Raw genomic sequence first — 16,720 nt, forward strand, 5'->3', positions numbered from 1 at the left:
TCCAAATTGTTCTGCAATTGCGACATCTGGGTTATCAATGAGGTGAAAAGTTCAACGTACTGCCGCTCTGACTGGCAATATTTACAGATGCTTTTGTGTCTGGGCTTGCTGCTTTGTTTTGGTCTGTATATGAGTGTGTGTGGGTGCATGTGTATAACCCTGTGATATTTTACGACTCCATTGTGTTCTTCCTTGTGTCTGTAAGTAGTGTCTCTTCCTCTTTGGGGTAGAAGGCAGGTCAAAGCTTGAGCAAGACATCTTGGTTAAGTGATGCATTGTTCTGCCTTTGTCAGTAGGAAATAGCTGCACGAATCTCTATAGCAACCTGTGCTTGAAGTACAGTTACAGGAAGGCAACCGAATTCAGAGTGACAAAGAACCGTCGGGCAAGGCAACAAAGGTTGGTTGAACTTTATATATCACAAAAGATGACGGCTAACTCGACTAACTTTAAAAAAGAAGGTATTTCAGGGTTTGACTCTTTGTTGACCACTACACCACAGCTCCAGAATGAATTAATGAATTAATAAATGAATGAATGAATGAATATCCCTTTTACTGAGAGACAGTGGCGGCTGGTCAATAGAGGGCGCAGGGGTGCCCCCCCACCAAATTATCCAGAGAAGAAGACTCGCTGTTAAACATAAGCTCAACATATATTATAAATTGCAAAACAATTTTGAAAACAGATTTTTTCAAACTATATTCACCTGGAAGTTATGTTAGCATTCATTAAAAGTATTTGGTTCATTTCTTTGACAATACATACTGTATATTTTCTACGTTCGGGGCGCCGAACAAAGGAGGGTTTATGTAGGAACACAAACTTTTGGCAGGCAGTTTGGCAAGTTTATAAGTATAGACTGCATGAATGTGATTTACAAATTTACCGCAACAGTGATACAAGGAAGAGCTTTATTCGCCCTAAGTATAAAGTGTTTACACTGCACGCGATATATGCGACAAAAGCAGAGAACCCACTATAACCAGTGATGCTATTTGCACTGGATGCTGTGTGCTGTGTAAGCTGTGTATCCTTGTTATTGTTTTTTATGTTTGCTCTGTGTAATACTTTAGTACACTTCTTGGTTTTTACACTAGTAAACTGTAGTAAGTTGATAGGTGCTGTTATATTTTATAGCTATGTATAGATTTTATAAAAGTTTTCAGTAGTACTAACTATAGATGTTGTACTTGTATAGCTTAACACAAATAAATGCAGATACAACTGATGAACTATTATTATTCTTTACTGAACTACAGTTATCTGAAAGGCTACTCAAAAGTGAATTGATAGAAAATTCTGTATTATACCTTACTATGGTACGGTTCAAAAACACTGTAGCATCTCGGAATTTTACTATTATAAATGAAAAAGTATCGAGCAATATTTTCTTATTTGGACTGGCACCTTATTAATGTTAATAAACACCATTAAAAGTTTGATTGTTAAACCTATTTTTAGCTAAGTAGTGATGATACGTTTACATCACCGCCGCTGCTGAGATATTAAAAGATGACTTCCCGTGGCTATGAACCAGAGATAAGGCCTATAGGCTAAAAATATCCAACCTGCGTGGTTCTCCTTTCTCAACCCTTTCTCCTCTGAGTGCATATTCATCCTCATACCTGTGGGAAAGAGGAGGCAGAATAGATGATTTATTAACCATGGAAGAGTATATACTTCATTTGGGGGGAACGGAACAAAGTTTGGGTCATATATCATGATTCAGCAACAAATGTGAAATTAGGCAGTCAGCATTCAAGTTATAAGACTCTAGTGCAAACCGGCAAGTTAATCTCTTCAATGTCATCGGAGGACACAAATTCTAGGGTGATTTTTATATATTTCGAATTACGAATGTATTAAATATGAACAATGCTTAATAAATATGATATAATATTATATAAGTAAATGTATACATTTTCGCTTATTATAAATATCCTGTATATAAGAAATGTAAATGTCTTAATGTCATCAGACGTGCTGCATATTAGTTGACGTTGTTCAGAGTTATTATAGATTTGATTTTAGTTTTATTAATATCTTAAATTGCTTTTTTTATTAAATTTTTAGATTTCAGTCTAGTTTAGTTTTCATTTCAATCTTAGTTTAAGTTTTAGTGCTTTTGTCATTTTAAAATTTATTTGTTTATTTTTTATGTTGCTAAATAAGATTAATTTTGATTAAGATTAGTTTTTGTTTATTATTATAAATTTTAGTGCTTTAAAGTTATTAAAATTTTTCATTTAGCTTATGTTTTTCCAATCATTTTAAGATCAATCGTTTTTTATTTACAAAAACAGAAACGTTTTCAAAGTTATAATTTTATTTAACTATAAATACCTTTGTATGGGTTTTAATAGCTCACTTTCATAACTATACCAAAAGTATTTGTTGGTAATTACAAATATTCCGATCTGTAAATAGTCATTCTTGACCCTTGACCTTTTTGGGTGCGGCCCCCCTGGACCCGTTGGCCCCTATGGTTCCCATCTTCCACCCCATCAGCTCATTCATTTCATCAAAGATGTAGAAAACACACAAACACAGAAGGGCCTCTCATAGTGGCAATGTTATGAGGTGATGGATGTTACCTGTGAAATACAGAATGAACCACGTTGGTTTGCTCACACTTTAGAAACAAACCAAAGGGTCGACATCACATCCTGTTATACGTTTTGCCCCTTTTCCTGTGATTTCTATTTGATAACATCAAAGATCAGGATACATTTAGCAAACAAAAGCCGAATGGGAACACACTCAGACATCATTTGTGTTTACAGTAATGCACTTACAGTGGAAGTCTACGGGGCAAAGCGCTGCACCAGTATAAACAATACACGCTATTTCACATGAGCTAACGTGAGACCGGCATGATTTCATTTTTGATGTTGTTTGTGCCAATATTTCAACTCTTATCACAGTCATACAAAGCCATATAAACAAATACAAATCCCTTGAGATGTGTAGTATCAGAGGTTTGTCGGGCTTCGACAGCAGTCACATAATTTAAAGAACATTTCACCCATTTTGCTGATAATATGACACACATTTGTGTAAAGAATGAGACATATAAGTGCTTTAAATGAAATGTCAGTGGCACGTTATTTACTTTAATTCTATTACGCATTATTTCTTCATTTTAGTCATTCCTGGCTTGAAAATGAAATTGCTGTTATATTTATAAACACATTTTAAACAAAGTTGAAAAAAGTTTAAGCATTTGTTTTAATTATATTCCGTGCTGTATTTTGGTGAATTTCTTCAGCTTTGTCGATGATAATGTGAGCGTTCTAGTTTTGTCACGCGGTGTCAGTCGCGGTGTAGACACAGTGGTGGAGTGATGGCTGAGTTCAGGGGTGGGTCCCTCCGGCCCCTTTGACAGGCACGAACACAGACAGTTGCTGGTGACCAGAGCGCTCTGGGGGTGTGGAGATGCGGGGGGTGTTCACAGAGGTAAAGGAGAGCCACGCCTACCGCTCAATAGCTCTCCATTCGGAGCTGTTGTCCTGCTGAAGGGGAGGCTGTCCTGGGCAGAGGCCGGGCTTGAACGGGGAACAAAAGCCAAACTCAAAACCACATCACGACTCTTAACAGCTACTTTCGGCCCTTTATTCTCAATATTCCTTTGTGTGTGTTTTTCTGACCTAGATATACTTTTACTAGGCATACTTACAGAATAATGTACACAAAAACTGAAGGATGTCTAGTAGAGAGTGGAGTTCATAATTTTGCTAAATTTTGTCTTTTCATTTTAGTTTTTTTGGTGAATTTGCTGACATTTTGAGGCCAATGGTTAATCGTTAACTAATAATGATAATAATAATTGCCATCATCATTTAAAAAGCTAAATAGACATACAAAATGAAAATTGTGTGTGTACCCACAGTATGTTTTATTATATATATATATACATACAATGGATTTATAATTATATTTTGGGGACAAATTTGTTTTGTCTTTTAGGGTCACGGGTCAAGTGTGGGTTAAGAAGTGTTTATAACAAGCAGTGTATAAAAACATTAGTATCAACTTGCTTGCACTCCTGTTTTAGACTTTATAATGTGCTGGTCCATCTGAGACCTTAGGAATATTTATAAGAGACTAACACCTTGTAATATGCTGATAAGGCGAAGTGTTTTTGATAAATGCGTGTGAGCGTTCCTTGCGAGTGCGCACGCAGCACGCCACATTTATTACTCGTAGGGAAACTCATACATCATAAACCGACAACAACAGTATCTTTATAAAGTAACGCTGGTCATTTGAGACCACACACATACTGATTTTACAGCCAACAGCTATACACTGCATTATTTTTACTAGTGTAATGTGCTTTGGTTTTGTGCTGTACAATAAGCCACGTTGACCTTAAACCAATATCCTCACTGCCCTCTATTGTACCAGCACAGACAACAGCATCGTTTTCATCTGTTTCGCTTGGTTTCCACCTTGCGAGCTGGAATGTACAAGACAAAAGTCACATTCCTCTTGGGTTGCTTTCTCATAGGTCTGTGATATCTTGGATTAGTTGAACCGAGCAGCATCTGCCACACGAAATCAGCTGGTGAGGTTTGATGCATCGTGACAGCAAAATGAAATGTATACATTTTTGGTTTTTGTTGGTACGTGTGATTTGGTTGTATTACGTCAGTGCACAAAGAAATGATTTATTTATAGAAGGAATTAGACATTGTGTGTGATAAACACAGGGAAGGATTTTTTTATGTAAAAATAATACAATAATTCTTTCAGGACCTTCAAGTAGGCGAGAATGACGTGAATATAGATTTATGATGTCCGAAGAACCTTTTCTAGAAATTAGTTGATTTCTGGATCATTAAAACAGCAGCACATAGATGTTTTATATGTAAGTAAAGAATGGAAAGGTTCTCCATGGATTTGATAAAGGATCTTATAAGGATATAAATTTTCTATGTATAATTTTTAAACACCACTGAATGACCCAAAAATATGAATATAGGTGAATAAATGCAAAAGTAGAGTTTCTTGACTGAAATGATTCTCATGGTCTTCCAAATCTTTTTATCAAAAAATAATAACATATAATATATAAACATATAGTTTATTCTAGGCAAAATTCATTTAATTGTGAATATTTAAATGATTGAAGTATTTAAAATACTTTCATTTTTGATAATTCAGGGCAAAGGGTGACTCCACTGAAGATGGTCAAATATAACAATATAACATGTGTTATTTTATAGTTTTGATAAATTGCTATTGTTCTAAAATGTGAAAAAATTATTAACCCCAACTATTGAGCAGAAGTGTATACATTCAACCTCATAAGTTTCCCAACAACATTATTTAAAATAAGACGCCAAACGATGTGGGTCGACCAAAAGAATTACCAATGCAAACACTATGCACAAGTGAGATAACGCAAGACTGCAGAGAGCAACGTTTTCTTATTCAAAGTCTCCTCGTCTGAGTATTTCTTTCTGTGCGCATTCGCTGTCTGTGTGTGCATTCCACAAGCTGGCTGCTTTCTGATAATACCACAAAAGAGGATTTCTATGTTTGTAGATGTCTTAGTCCGCAAGTTCCCACCCTGCTCAGAGTGTCTGCTCTCTGTGTTTAGGGTTCGCACGTGGGATGCTGCAAGCTGTTCTATTCTGTTGGACTTGTGTCTGACACAGGGCCTGCGCAGAATCAGATAAGATCCTGGAGACCGTAAGAATGGTCCGCAGAACCCCTCTGAGCCACTCTGTGAAAACAATACACCACACTCACCACTGCCTGGGCATCATTTACATTTGAAAACAACACAGCGTCTTATCCTAAGTATAGTGAAGCTCCATTTTCTTGTGTGTGGCTATGTGTGCTGCTTAACAGGTAGACCTGCAATGACAGACATTTAGCTAATAAAACAAAACATTATGTATATAAAATTATGTATATGTCATTTTGTAAATTGATTTCTTTTGTTAGAATGTATACGACAAAGTTAAGCTTAGAGGTCCCAGAATTTGTCACCATTGGAGCTTTCAGTACTCACGTAGTATTAAAATGAATAAAAAATATTGCTAAGAAACTTTTAGGAACATTTAAAAGAATCAACTTGTTTTCCCCTGCGGAAAAAAAACAATAGAAATTCTAATGGTTTCCATTATTTTACCATTACGAACCATGTTTATCATTTAAACCATTACAAAATTCCATTACTGATGTAGTGTTTTGGGTTTTTTCCCATCCGTCTGATAATATCTCGACAATATATTCTGACACATTTTCAATATAGACCCAAAAAGACCACATGGACCCAAAGACACTATACTTTATAAGCACATTTCCATTTTAACCGTTAAATCCAATAGAATTTCTGTGATGGTGTCTATTGTTTTTTACAGCAGGGCTGTTAGTTTTTTACTTAGAAAGCTCAAAGATAAAAATCACATAAATAGTACAAATAAATATATAAATATATATATATATATATATATATATATATATATGGGAAAAATAAGTGTGGGGATGCTTCAGGGTTTATAATGTGGATTCGTGCTGCCCCCCACTGGACGCAATATGAAAGCACGATTAGTTTTACAGCACATCTTGTACATTTGATCAATACAATTGCAACAAGTTTTTTAGCATTGAGCTACAGTAAGTTTTTTATGAACAGTTGCAAAGGTCACCAACAGGTGTTTCCCTTTAAGTGACGGTTACACGTATGATGTGAGGTCAGTTGTCGGAGGTGAGGGTGCGAGCTGGCTGTTGTATGTGTCTGTTTATCAAATCCACATGGTGTCAGAACTCTTAGGGAAGACAAAATGGTCCAGGGACTTTGCCGTATAGATCCAATGGTTTTTGATGACAACGTTGCCGATAACCGGAGAACGTTTGAGAAGGAATGGCGCATCAGTTAAATAAGCTTATACGTTGTTAAATCTAGCCAGTCCCAAAGCAGTTGATAAAGCTGACACATTTGTGTATGCGGACGGGGAAGATCACGAAGATCCTGAGGTACCTTTACATAAGTTCTCTGAATTGTGAAAACAAAATTCAAGTTTAATACCGCTGTTCAAAAACCTGTAGAATCTGAACAAGCCTAAGTCTCCATGCTGAAAATTCAGATCTCTACAAGATGAACCCATTAGAGGCCGCATAGTTTGCGGTATAGAAAACGACACAAAAAAAGTCACCCTGGACCTGGAAATAAACATGTGTTTCCTGCATGAACAGTCGGAGAAGAGCATGAGAGAGCTGAGAAAAGACACAGGTGTGTGTCATGGCAGACGAGGAGACATACTCAAGCCGTGGTACAGAAAAGTCCACTTGGCAGTCTGAACTGGCAAAATAGTGCAACGGTCAGACACAAGAAACATAGAGAAACCTAACGATAGGGAAGGGCCTGCGGGTGCGAGTATAATGGAAAATAAGGGCGATAGTGACTGGGGAAATAATCTAGAGGTGAAAGAGTGATGAAAAACCAGGGAGAGGGAAAGCTTGACTGGGAAACACGAGGACGGGGTGAATGACGCAGACACTGAGCACATTGTCATGCTTCTGCCACGTCTTGTCAGGTTTTTCTAGTCTTGGGGCAGGATCATGACATCACCACGTGTTTTGTGTGGAGAGAAACACGTTATTGTCGGTCTCAACTTTGGCCTCGCCCCCTAGTTTCCTTATTTAGCTTCCCGCCTGTGTCATTACCCAGACCTGCCCATTGTTATCTTCCTTGTTAGGTCCCTTATTTAATGCCCTGGTGTTTTCTCTCGTGTGCGGTTTGTATCGCCTATTACCTTGTTCTTGTTTTGCAGTGAGTCTAGTGTAGTAGTGTAGTATTGTAGCCTTGTCTAATTGTTGTCTTTGTCAGTCTAGTCATTGTTTTTGTTCTCTGACAAGCTTAATTTTTGTATTGTGGTTTTCCCCCTCGTGGGTTTTGTCTTTTGTTAATCCTTTCACTGTCCTCACCTGGGCTCTGTCCATATATCGTGACACACATGGCGAGCTGTCAAAACAACGCATTGATATTTAAACTGAACTATCTCATTGTGAACCCTGGAATGCATTCAAACCTCATCAGGTGAAAGAACCACTGCGACTGCATGACCTCCCGGACCTTCCCTAGTCCTTCACCGATGCTGACCTTTTTGACTGGCATGGAAAAACGCATTTAGTCCTTATAGATTCCTTCCTTGTAGATTTGATGTCTGCATGCTAGGAATCCGTGTATGAGGCCATCCAACCGATTGAGTAGCTGGCAGTTCTCAACTGAGAAGGTGGACATATTTGATTTATACTTATATACTGCTTCTTTTGTTCAAATGGAGTTGAAGCACTTCACCTCTTAATCCTAATAATATAATACGAAGATGAAAGAAAATGATGAGGGCACACATTTTCAAAAGAGACGGACCCACACGGATAAGCTATTTACAACAAAAACTGCAATATTTCCTGAAAAAATAGGAATTTAAATAGGCTAATTCAAAATAGGACACTGGTGAGATCTAAGATTAGCATCCCATCTAAAACTCTTTCCACAACCGTGGCACGTTTAGGAATTCTCTTCAGGGTGAGTTCTCATGTGTTTCTTAAGGTTACATTGGGATGCAAAACCCTGTCCACACTCTTGGCATTGGAAAGGTTCGTTTTACATTTAAAAATACCCTGGAGTTGCACATACGAACCTTTCCAATGTAAAACTCTTTCCACACTGTTGGCATTTGAATGATTTCTCTCTGGTGTGAATTCACATGTGTCTATGGAGGTGACTTGTTCTCGAAAAACTCTTTTCACACTGAAGGCATGCAATCGGTTTCTCTCCGGTGTGAATTCTCATGTGTTTCATAAGTTCTAATGCACATTTAAAACTCTTTTCACAATGATGGCAAGCGAATGGTTTCTCGCCGGTGCGAGTCCTCATGAACCTTAAGGTAACTTGGCTTTACAAAACTCTGTCCACTCTGTTGGCATGTAAAAGGTCTCTCTCTGGTGTGAATTCTCATGTGTCTCTTAAGGTGACTTTGATTCTCCGAAACTCGTACCACACTGTTGACATGCAAATTCTTTCTCTCCACGTGTTCTTTAAGGGCACTCATATATACCGATAAAGCTCTTTTCACACTTTCGAAATGTTCTCTTTTCCATGCTTTCCACGTCTCCTGTTCACCGAGCTCCTTTTCGTGAAACATTCTGGGATTTTTGTGCGTGCTGCGTTTCTTAGCATCAGCATTTTGTACCTTACCTTGACTCCCCTTATTCACTTCCATTATATCTGAAATGAACAAAACCAACTGTTAAAAAAGTTTTACAATCGTGCAAAACAACAGCACAAGCCAAGATCATTTCCAGGGAACACAGTCATTGAATGCATTGGGTTTTTTTCTTCTCGTTGGTTTCTGGCATTTATTGGTGGATTGCTGTGGGAGGAGCTTTACTGAAGGCGTGGATCACTGTTGAGGTGAACTGTCGGTGTGAACGGTGATTTTACATGAAACAATTTACACTCAAAAATGTATATACATTTTAAAGCGGTTAAATCAATGAAATATACAGTTTAAATTGTATAAATGTAAGTTAAAATGTACAAAAAGAACATTCATCCTCCACAATCTGTAGTGAATTGTACACCATAAATTCCCACATATACAGGTGCATCTCAATGAATAAGAATGTCGTGAAAAAGGTCAATATTTGTTACTCATTTCAGTAAACCCAATATATTATATAGATTCATTACACATGTTTCAAGCCTGTGTATTCTGAAGTCCACAGTCAACGTAGCCATCTACCATGACTTTTTACACACTTCATGCTTCCTTCTGCTGACAAGATTTACGGAGATGCTGATTTTATTTTCCAGCAGGACTCCAGCCAAAGTTACCAAAAGCTGGTTCAACACCCGTGGTGTTACTGTGCTTGTTTGGCCAGCAAACCCACCTGACCTGAACCCCACAGAGAATCTATGAGGTATTGTTAAGAGGAAGATGAGAGACACCTGCACCCAACAATGCAGATGTCCTGAAGACCGCTATCAAAGCAACCTGAGCAGTGCCACAGATCGAATGCTTCCATGCCACGCCGCATTGATGCAGTAATTCATACAAAAGGAGGCCCAACAGAGTATTGAGTGCATATAAATGAACATACTTTTCAGAAGCCTGACATTTCTGTTTAAAATATCCTTTTTTATTGATCTTATGTAATATTCAAATTTTCATTATATGTAAGCCATAATCATCTAAATTTCAAGAAATGTCACTCTCTGTGTAATGAATCTATATAATATATTGGTTTTACTTTCTGAAATGTGACAAAAAATATTGACCTTATCCACGATATTCTTATTCATTAAGATGCACCTTATTATGTATTACATAAACATACAAACAAAAATAAAATCAAAGAATAAAAAAGAAGTCCATCAACAAAGAATATACATATTTAGATTTTGTACTATTCACCTCTTTCAAACAATTAATAAAGAAAAAAGAAAATTCCTCTTGAAAAACAATAAACCCAACCTGCGACTGCTTGTAAACACAGAGTTGCGCTTCAGGGTTGTCAGTCAGAACGGAGTCTGCCCCGAAGTGCTCTCGTGAACACGCACCATAGACCGACAAGAGTCTATTTATGATGGATTCATGTTCAACTGCTTATTCTTTACAGTGTTATTTCTCATTTAAAGTCTCATTATATGCAGACTGACTGACTGACTGTCTGCACGCAGAGCACATACAAATGCATATCAATACTTTCCACACAGAATTGAATAAAAAAGTATATTCTCTGTTTACATTTTTTACATTGCATATTAAGATGGTTGGTTATTTTTTGTTTATTTATTCAATTGTTAGACGACTTGAAAGTATTTTTTTTACAGTGACACATTACTGCAGAGCAATCAGGGGTAAGGTGCCTTGTTCAAGGGCACTTCAGTCATGACCTGCTGGCACTGAGATTCCAACCGGCAACCTTCTGATCACAAGACCTGACCCCACCTTGGGTTATTTAACTATCATTCGATTTTTGTATTTTATATTTTTGTAATATTATTTTTGTAATAAGTTATAAATACAAAAAACTTCTGAAAAACTATATTGTTTGGCGGTATAATGTTACTATTATAGTAACATTGTGCAATTCAAATAGTATAAATAAATACAATAAATCAGAATTATTGATCAGCAATCATTTTTATTTCATGTCATAACCGAGAACAACATTGTGTACAATACACAGGACCTTAAATTCTTCAAAGAGTGTGCTTTGGTTTTAACAAACAGCTTGCAAATACTTAAGTATCTGTATTTTCAGAACAAGGTACTTGACGTTTCTCGAAAGCATCTGAAAACCACATCAAACCATATACATACACACAAACTGCAAGTGGTAGAAGGAGCTGCCGAAAGCTTCTGAAGGCTCGTTGGGTTTGTTGTCGGGAATATTGAAGCACATTTAAACAAACACAGACAAATACAGGTGCAACAAACATCGGTTAATGGCGCTTTATTGTTCAAAACGTTTATTGAGTGGGACGTGGGTCCCTAAAATGTTCCCTGAGGTTTGTAAAGGTTGTGTTGTCACAGTTTTGAAGTTCAGTTTCAAGTCCCATTAAGTATTAAAAAGTTCCTGAATATTCTAGAATTTAATGATTTACAGACAGTGTAAAAAAAATGATAAAAACAAAAGATGAAAAGAAACCACACAAATTTAAAATGACCCTTTAACAAATTAAAAAATCTTAAGATAGTTGATGTACCCTTTTGATATTTACCATAATAGGCAAAAGCTAAAAAAACCATTAATACAGCCTCAAATGCAAGTATTGTTTAGAGACCCCTCCAGCATGCAAAACGTGGGTACAACGTACAAAAGACCCAACCAGAGGTAGTTTAAAATAAACATCTTGTAGAGAAATTAAAACACGCTAAGAAAAGGATTTCCATATCTAAACAAGTGAAAGTATCAGCAATATATCAATTGATATCAGTTACATTAAAAATATTTACAGCAGGTATCGCTTTAACGCTTTTGGTCTCATATCAACACTAAATGCATGAATGCTAAATCGAACGTTTTCATTTTATAAGGACAATGCACATGCCACATCGGTAAAGCAAATACGCACGACATGCTATATAAATAAAGCCATTGGTTGAAGCATTGAAATGAAATTAAACTAAAAAACCCCGAAAGAAAGAAGACTCAAATATAAACCTGAATCGAAAGAAGCATAAATTAAACTTAAATATTTAGCAAGAATATAGATTTGGTTATAGTTTTACAGTATTTCTTAAGCATTTCAACATTCAATATCTCTTTGGAACTGTACATGAAAACAACCTTGATGCTTGAGCGATAACGCATCACTAGCTCGAATCGCAACTCTACAGTGAAGTATTAGCTTTCCCCCTGACAAGTGTATATTAAAACAGGCAGTGTGTTTCCTCTGTCCTGGATGTCAGGTTAAACTTGCGATGTCAAAATCCTGACTGAAACGTGGAAGATAGCGAGCAGTTCTTATCTAACATGTAGTCTTACATAATCTCATACAGGCTAGTCAGAGGGTTTGGTTTAATCTGAGGTAGCAAGTTTGTGTATTCAAGTAAACAATCCTAATAGCTCTTATTACAGAGGTCTGTTTCTGAAGCATAAACTAAATTAATTGTTCATTACATTCGAGAGGTATAGCAAGTCACTGCTGTAAAAAACTCAAATAAAAAGCCTGTATCGCCAGGAACATTCGTTGAATTCTTAGAGGATCTGAGGTACTACATTTCTAAGTGGATAAACGTTATGTTTTAACTACACACTAACAACAACGATAATTCATGCACAAGAATATTAAAGAACGTAATAAAGACAAGAGGTATAACAGCAGGAGTTGGTATTTTGGAGAATGGCATCACCACTCTTCTCCGAAGATCTGGAGGAATCTTCACAGCATTCATTTGAGGGTGAAACGGAGATTCGCTCCACCCACACCAACGCAATATAAAGATATGACTTGAGGTATCGTTGAAGTTTCTAAGATGGCGAGGTATGCATCCGCATGTGACTGATGAGGTTTCTCTGTTGCGTAAACTTGCCCCCGCACACCTGGCACTTGTACGGTTTCTCCCCCGAATGGACCCGCATGTGCTCGGTGAGCCGGTACTGCCTGGTGAAGCGCATGCCGCACTCCTCGCACGCGAACGGCTTGAGGCCGAGGTGGCTGCGCATGTGGCGCGTCATCGTCCCGCGCTGTGTGAACATCTTGCCGCAGATGTTGCAGGGAAATGGGCGCAAGGTGTCGACATCTTTTTGGGACTTTGGTGGACTTCGCTCCACGTTCTCAGGAGCTTCTTGCGAGGCTCTGGTGACTCCGGGGTCTCCGTCACCTTCGTCCTCCTCGTCCTCAACCTTCACATCCATGTCTTCATCCATATGGGTCTCGACGTGGGATTTGAGGCTTTCGGAAGATGGGAAGCCCTTTTCGCACGGTATGCAAACGTAAGGGTTATCTCCCTCTTCTTTTATAAACGTCTCCTTTTGATAAACGAAATGAGCGCTGCCGTTGTTTGGCTTTTGGCTTTCGTCTTGTGTTTTTTCTTTTTCTTTCTTTACAGACAGCTGGACAGTGAACGTGTGATTCTGACTTAGCTGATTTCCTCTGCTAATAGGAATGTAGCCATTGACCTTGGATTTCCGGCGGGAACCCTCCCGTTTTCTTTCCTGAGCTCCGTCTAAGGGAATTATCCACTTTTCTTCTTTTGGAATACACTTTCCGTTTATTCCTAACTGGATGTTGTTGGAGACCGTTCTGGATACAAAAACCTCATTCACGTTGGTCTCGAAATTAGACGTCTTCTTGGACAAATCCAAGCCCAAGTCTTGCTTTTTCCTTGAAATGTACCTGCTTTCGGCATGATGCCTCTTTTTGGGAGGGGTCATGTACGTTTCAGTGTCCGACGAGTGCTCCTCAATCCCCCTGTCGTGCAATTTCTTTGAGGTAGGAGAAGAATACCTCGGCACACGCAAGGAACTCCCACGAGCTAGGTTACAGAAGGATCCACTTTGGTTGATCTTAGCGGAGCACAGGTTGGCGAGGTCATTGAGCTGGAGATAGTTAGCCGTGGTGAGCAGAGAACTCAAATCCAGACCCTCAAGGGTCTCGTCTGGGAATCGGCCAGTGTAAATGAAGTCCAGGATCTGTTGAAAAACAATAGGGTCCACCATATCGGGGTCAAGGTGGATGAGGTTGTCGTGAAGAACAAGAGATTTGAAGTAGTGGCTGGTGGCGGCAAGGACGCTTTTGTGGGCGCGGAATAGCGTGTTTTCCACCATGATGATGACGTCGCACAGGAAGCCCTTGGAACGCTGTTGGTTGAGCTGGAGAAGCAGTTGACTGGCGTAGTTGGGGAGCTCCATCGCCTACCCTTGATGTCTTGCATTGGTGTCACTGTAAAGCAGAAGGACGTGGATATTTTGGCTTATCACAGACGGTTTGAGTCAACATGTATAGCGTATTTTTTAATATGTCAACAAAAGTTACATAAGTGTTACTGCAGTCTAAGATCTGAAGAAAAATCGATTACTAAATAAAACTAAGTATTCACACCAACAGAAGATAAAATGAAATTTATTGTTAGTTAATTTGGTTCAGTAAGTTCTTTAAATTCAAATGTATTTTGATCAAAGGAGGTCAATGTTTTATTGTTTACCCTGCTGAGAAAAAGCCACTCTGAAATCATTTCACCAGTTTTCAGCAAAATAACATTCGTCACTTAAGTAATTGCTACCACATTAAAAAGTGGGGTACGAATATTTTAGCACCGATACAAAAAATAAGTTAAGAGATGAGCAATTCTGTGAAAATGTCAACCTTACCATTTTTACCAAAGGTTTTTACTACACTAACAGCACAGATATTAGCATTTGGTGGTTGAAATACCATTTTATTTGTACAAGTTTAGTTGTAATGCATGATTTTTCATAGTCAGATAAGTGCAATTTTCAGTTTTGTTACATTTACAACGGTACATATTCCTCCTTAATTGACATATAAAAATAGTCACTATTCTACACTACACTAGTCACTACTTTGAAGAGGCATCCCTTCTCTAATAGTTGAGCATTATTGCTTCGGGTTTGTCTCCTAAAACCGTGTTCATTTCCCTTTTTAAATCGAAACCTTGCGCATAGACTGAACATTTTCTGAGGGTTAAACTCTATTGAAAATGGTTTAGTAAAATATAGCCAAATGGTTCAGTACATTGGTAACAGATACATTCCTTGAGATAAATATGTCACATGCATACTGGAATGGCCCAGATCATGAATGCTTTTTATATTGTATATGATTGTATAGTATCGATAATTACAGTAAATATCATTCATATTTTTCGCCATCATAGTTTTAAATGATGTTAGGCTAAAATTAGGCAGCAAGTTAACAAATACCCATGTTAGAATCTTACGTTTTCCTCTAGCGCTTCGCTTTAATATGCATTAAATATACATTTAAAGAACTGAAGATCATGCGGCAACACATTACAGTAAGTTTTCATTTACAAACATTAGTCAATGCATTAGCTAACACGAACTTGCAATGAGACTCATCATTTACAGCATGTATTGTATTAGCCTTTGTGTTAGTTACCAATAGCAGTAAGTTCATGAAACAATGTCAACTACTATTTTCATTTTGAAAACCATCCAACCACATTCGCAGTAAAAAAAAATCAGACTTACCACAAACTAACCATAGTCTAACTACAGCAACCACCGTTTAAAACCCCGGTCGGTCTAATGTACCAAAAACATGGTTACACTATAATAAAACCATCTCTAACTTTCCTCAAATTAATAAATGGCTCATGGTTAGGTCGTGCTAACTAATATATTGAACTAATGCTAACAGCAGAAACATTCGCGGGAAGTGTTACTGATCACGGCGTATTGATCATAAACCATACACGGTAAAAAGCAAGAAACTGCGCATGTGCTAATTAACTACGACGCATCGCCGATAAACCGCGATATGACCGCGATAAACCGCGGTGTTTAATATGCTTTGTTACGATAAACATCAAACTATGCTCGTCGGGACGACACCGCAAGCCCGGGCTTGTGAAAACACTCGGGGGTAAAGCACACGTATCCGCGTCTCAATAAACGCGGAACTAAGAGCGGACGCACAGATAACGCGTTTACCTGTGCATGCTATACGTCAAATAAACCGTTTTATCCGGTCTTTTGCATTTCAACGTGATGTCTTCGATCATTTCGAAGATTTTAACGATTTAAAGATCGTATTAGGCAACAACAGGAAGCGATACGTTACCTTGCCAGGCTGGTAAGGTTAGGCAAGCTGGGCAGAAACGATCCGACGCATTTAATGCCCGTTCTGCTACACGAATACGTCCCAACGACGAGCATTTCGTGCATCGAACACACTTCCGATGTTTAAATCGTATATATGCGAAAACAAACGTGAATGTGTACGTTAGAAATACCTTTTAAACAAGGGCAGGGGTCCTCACTTCTCCCGTCGTCATCAAAACGCCATCTTAGGAGCCTGTGACGTCGCCAGCATGACCCCTGACCCAGTTGAGATCGGTCTCACCCCCCTTACCTGTCCTGCTCGAGGTATTACCAGGGCTTTACCCTCTCAGAAAAACACACGAGGCATCGTAATCCTCCAAATGTTTGCACACATGCATGTTTTTTTTTTTGTAAATAAGAATTGATATTTTTAATA

General features: G+C 38.1%; 1 protein-coding gene across 4 annotated transcripts; it reads right to left on the reverse strand.

Moving 5' to 3' along the window:
• Positions 1 to 11,157: 11,157 nt before the first annotated feature.
• On the reverse strand, positions 11,158 to 16,610 carry hic1l (hypermethylated in cancer 1 like). Of its 4 annotated transcripts, none has more exons than XM_079450382.1 (2): positions 16,476 to 16,610; positions 11,158 to 14,419 (listed from the first exon to the last, which is right to left on the reverse strand). In XM_079450382.1, exon 2 carries the CDS (start codon positions 14,386 to 14,388, stop codon positions 13,006 to 13,008), a length of 1,383 nt encoding a protein of 460 aa, XP_079306508.1. In that variant the 5' UTR covers positions 14,389 to 14,419; positions 16,476 to 16,610; the 3' UTR covers positions 11,158 to 13,005. The 4 variants fall into 4 exon arrangements, with proteins under 4 accessions (XP_079306508.1, XP_079306509.1, XP_079306510.1 ...); XM_079450383.1 differs by having other exon boundaries at positions 16,304 to 16,567; XM_079450384.1 differs by having other exon boundaries at positions 11,158 to 15,056; positions 15,123 to 16,547.
• Positions 16,611 to 16,720: the final 110 nt, after the last annotated feature.

The sequence above is a fragment of the Barbatula barbatula genome (assembly GCF_947034865.1).
Source record: "Barbatula barbatula genome assembly, chromosome: 25".
In the NCBI taxonomy this organism is placed as follows: domain Eukaryota; kingdom Metazoa; phylum Chordata; class Actinopteri; order Cypriniformes; family Nemacheilidae; genus Barbatula; species Barbatula barbatula.

Bases quoted from the DNA above. Each gene is read 5' to 3' on its own strand.
- hic1l (XM_079450382.1), bottom strand. From the start codon at position 14,388: ATGGAGCTCCCCAACTACGCCAGTCAACTGCTTCTCCAGCTCAACCAA.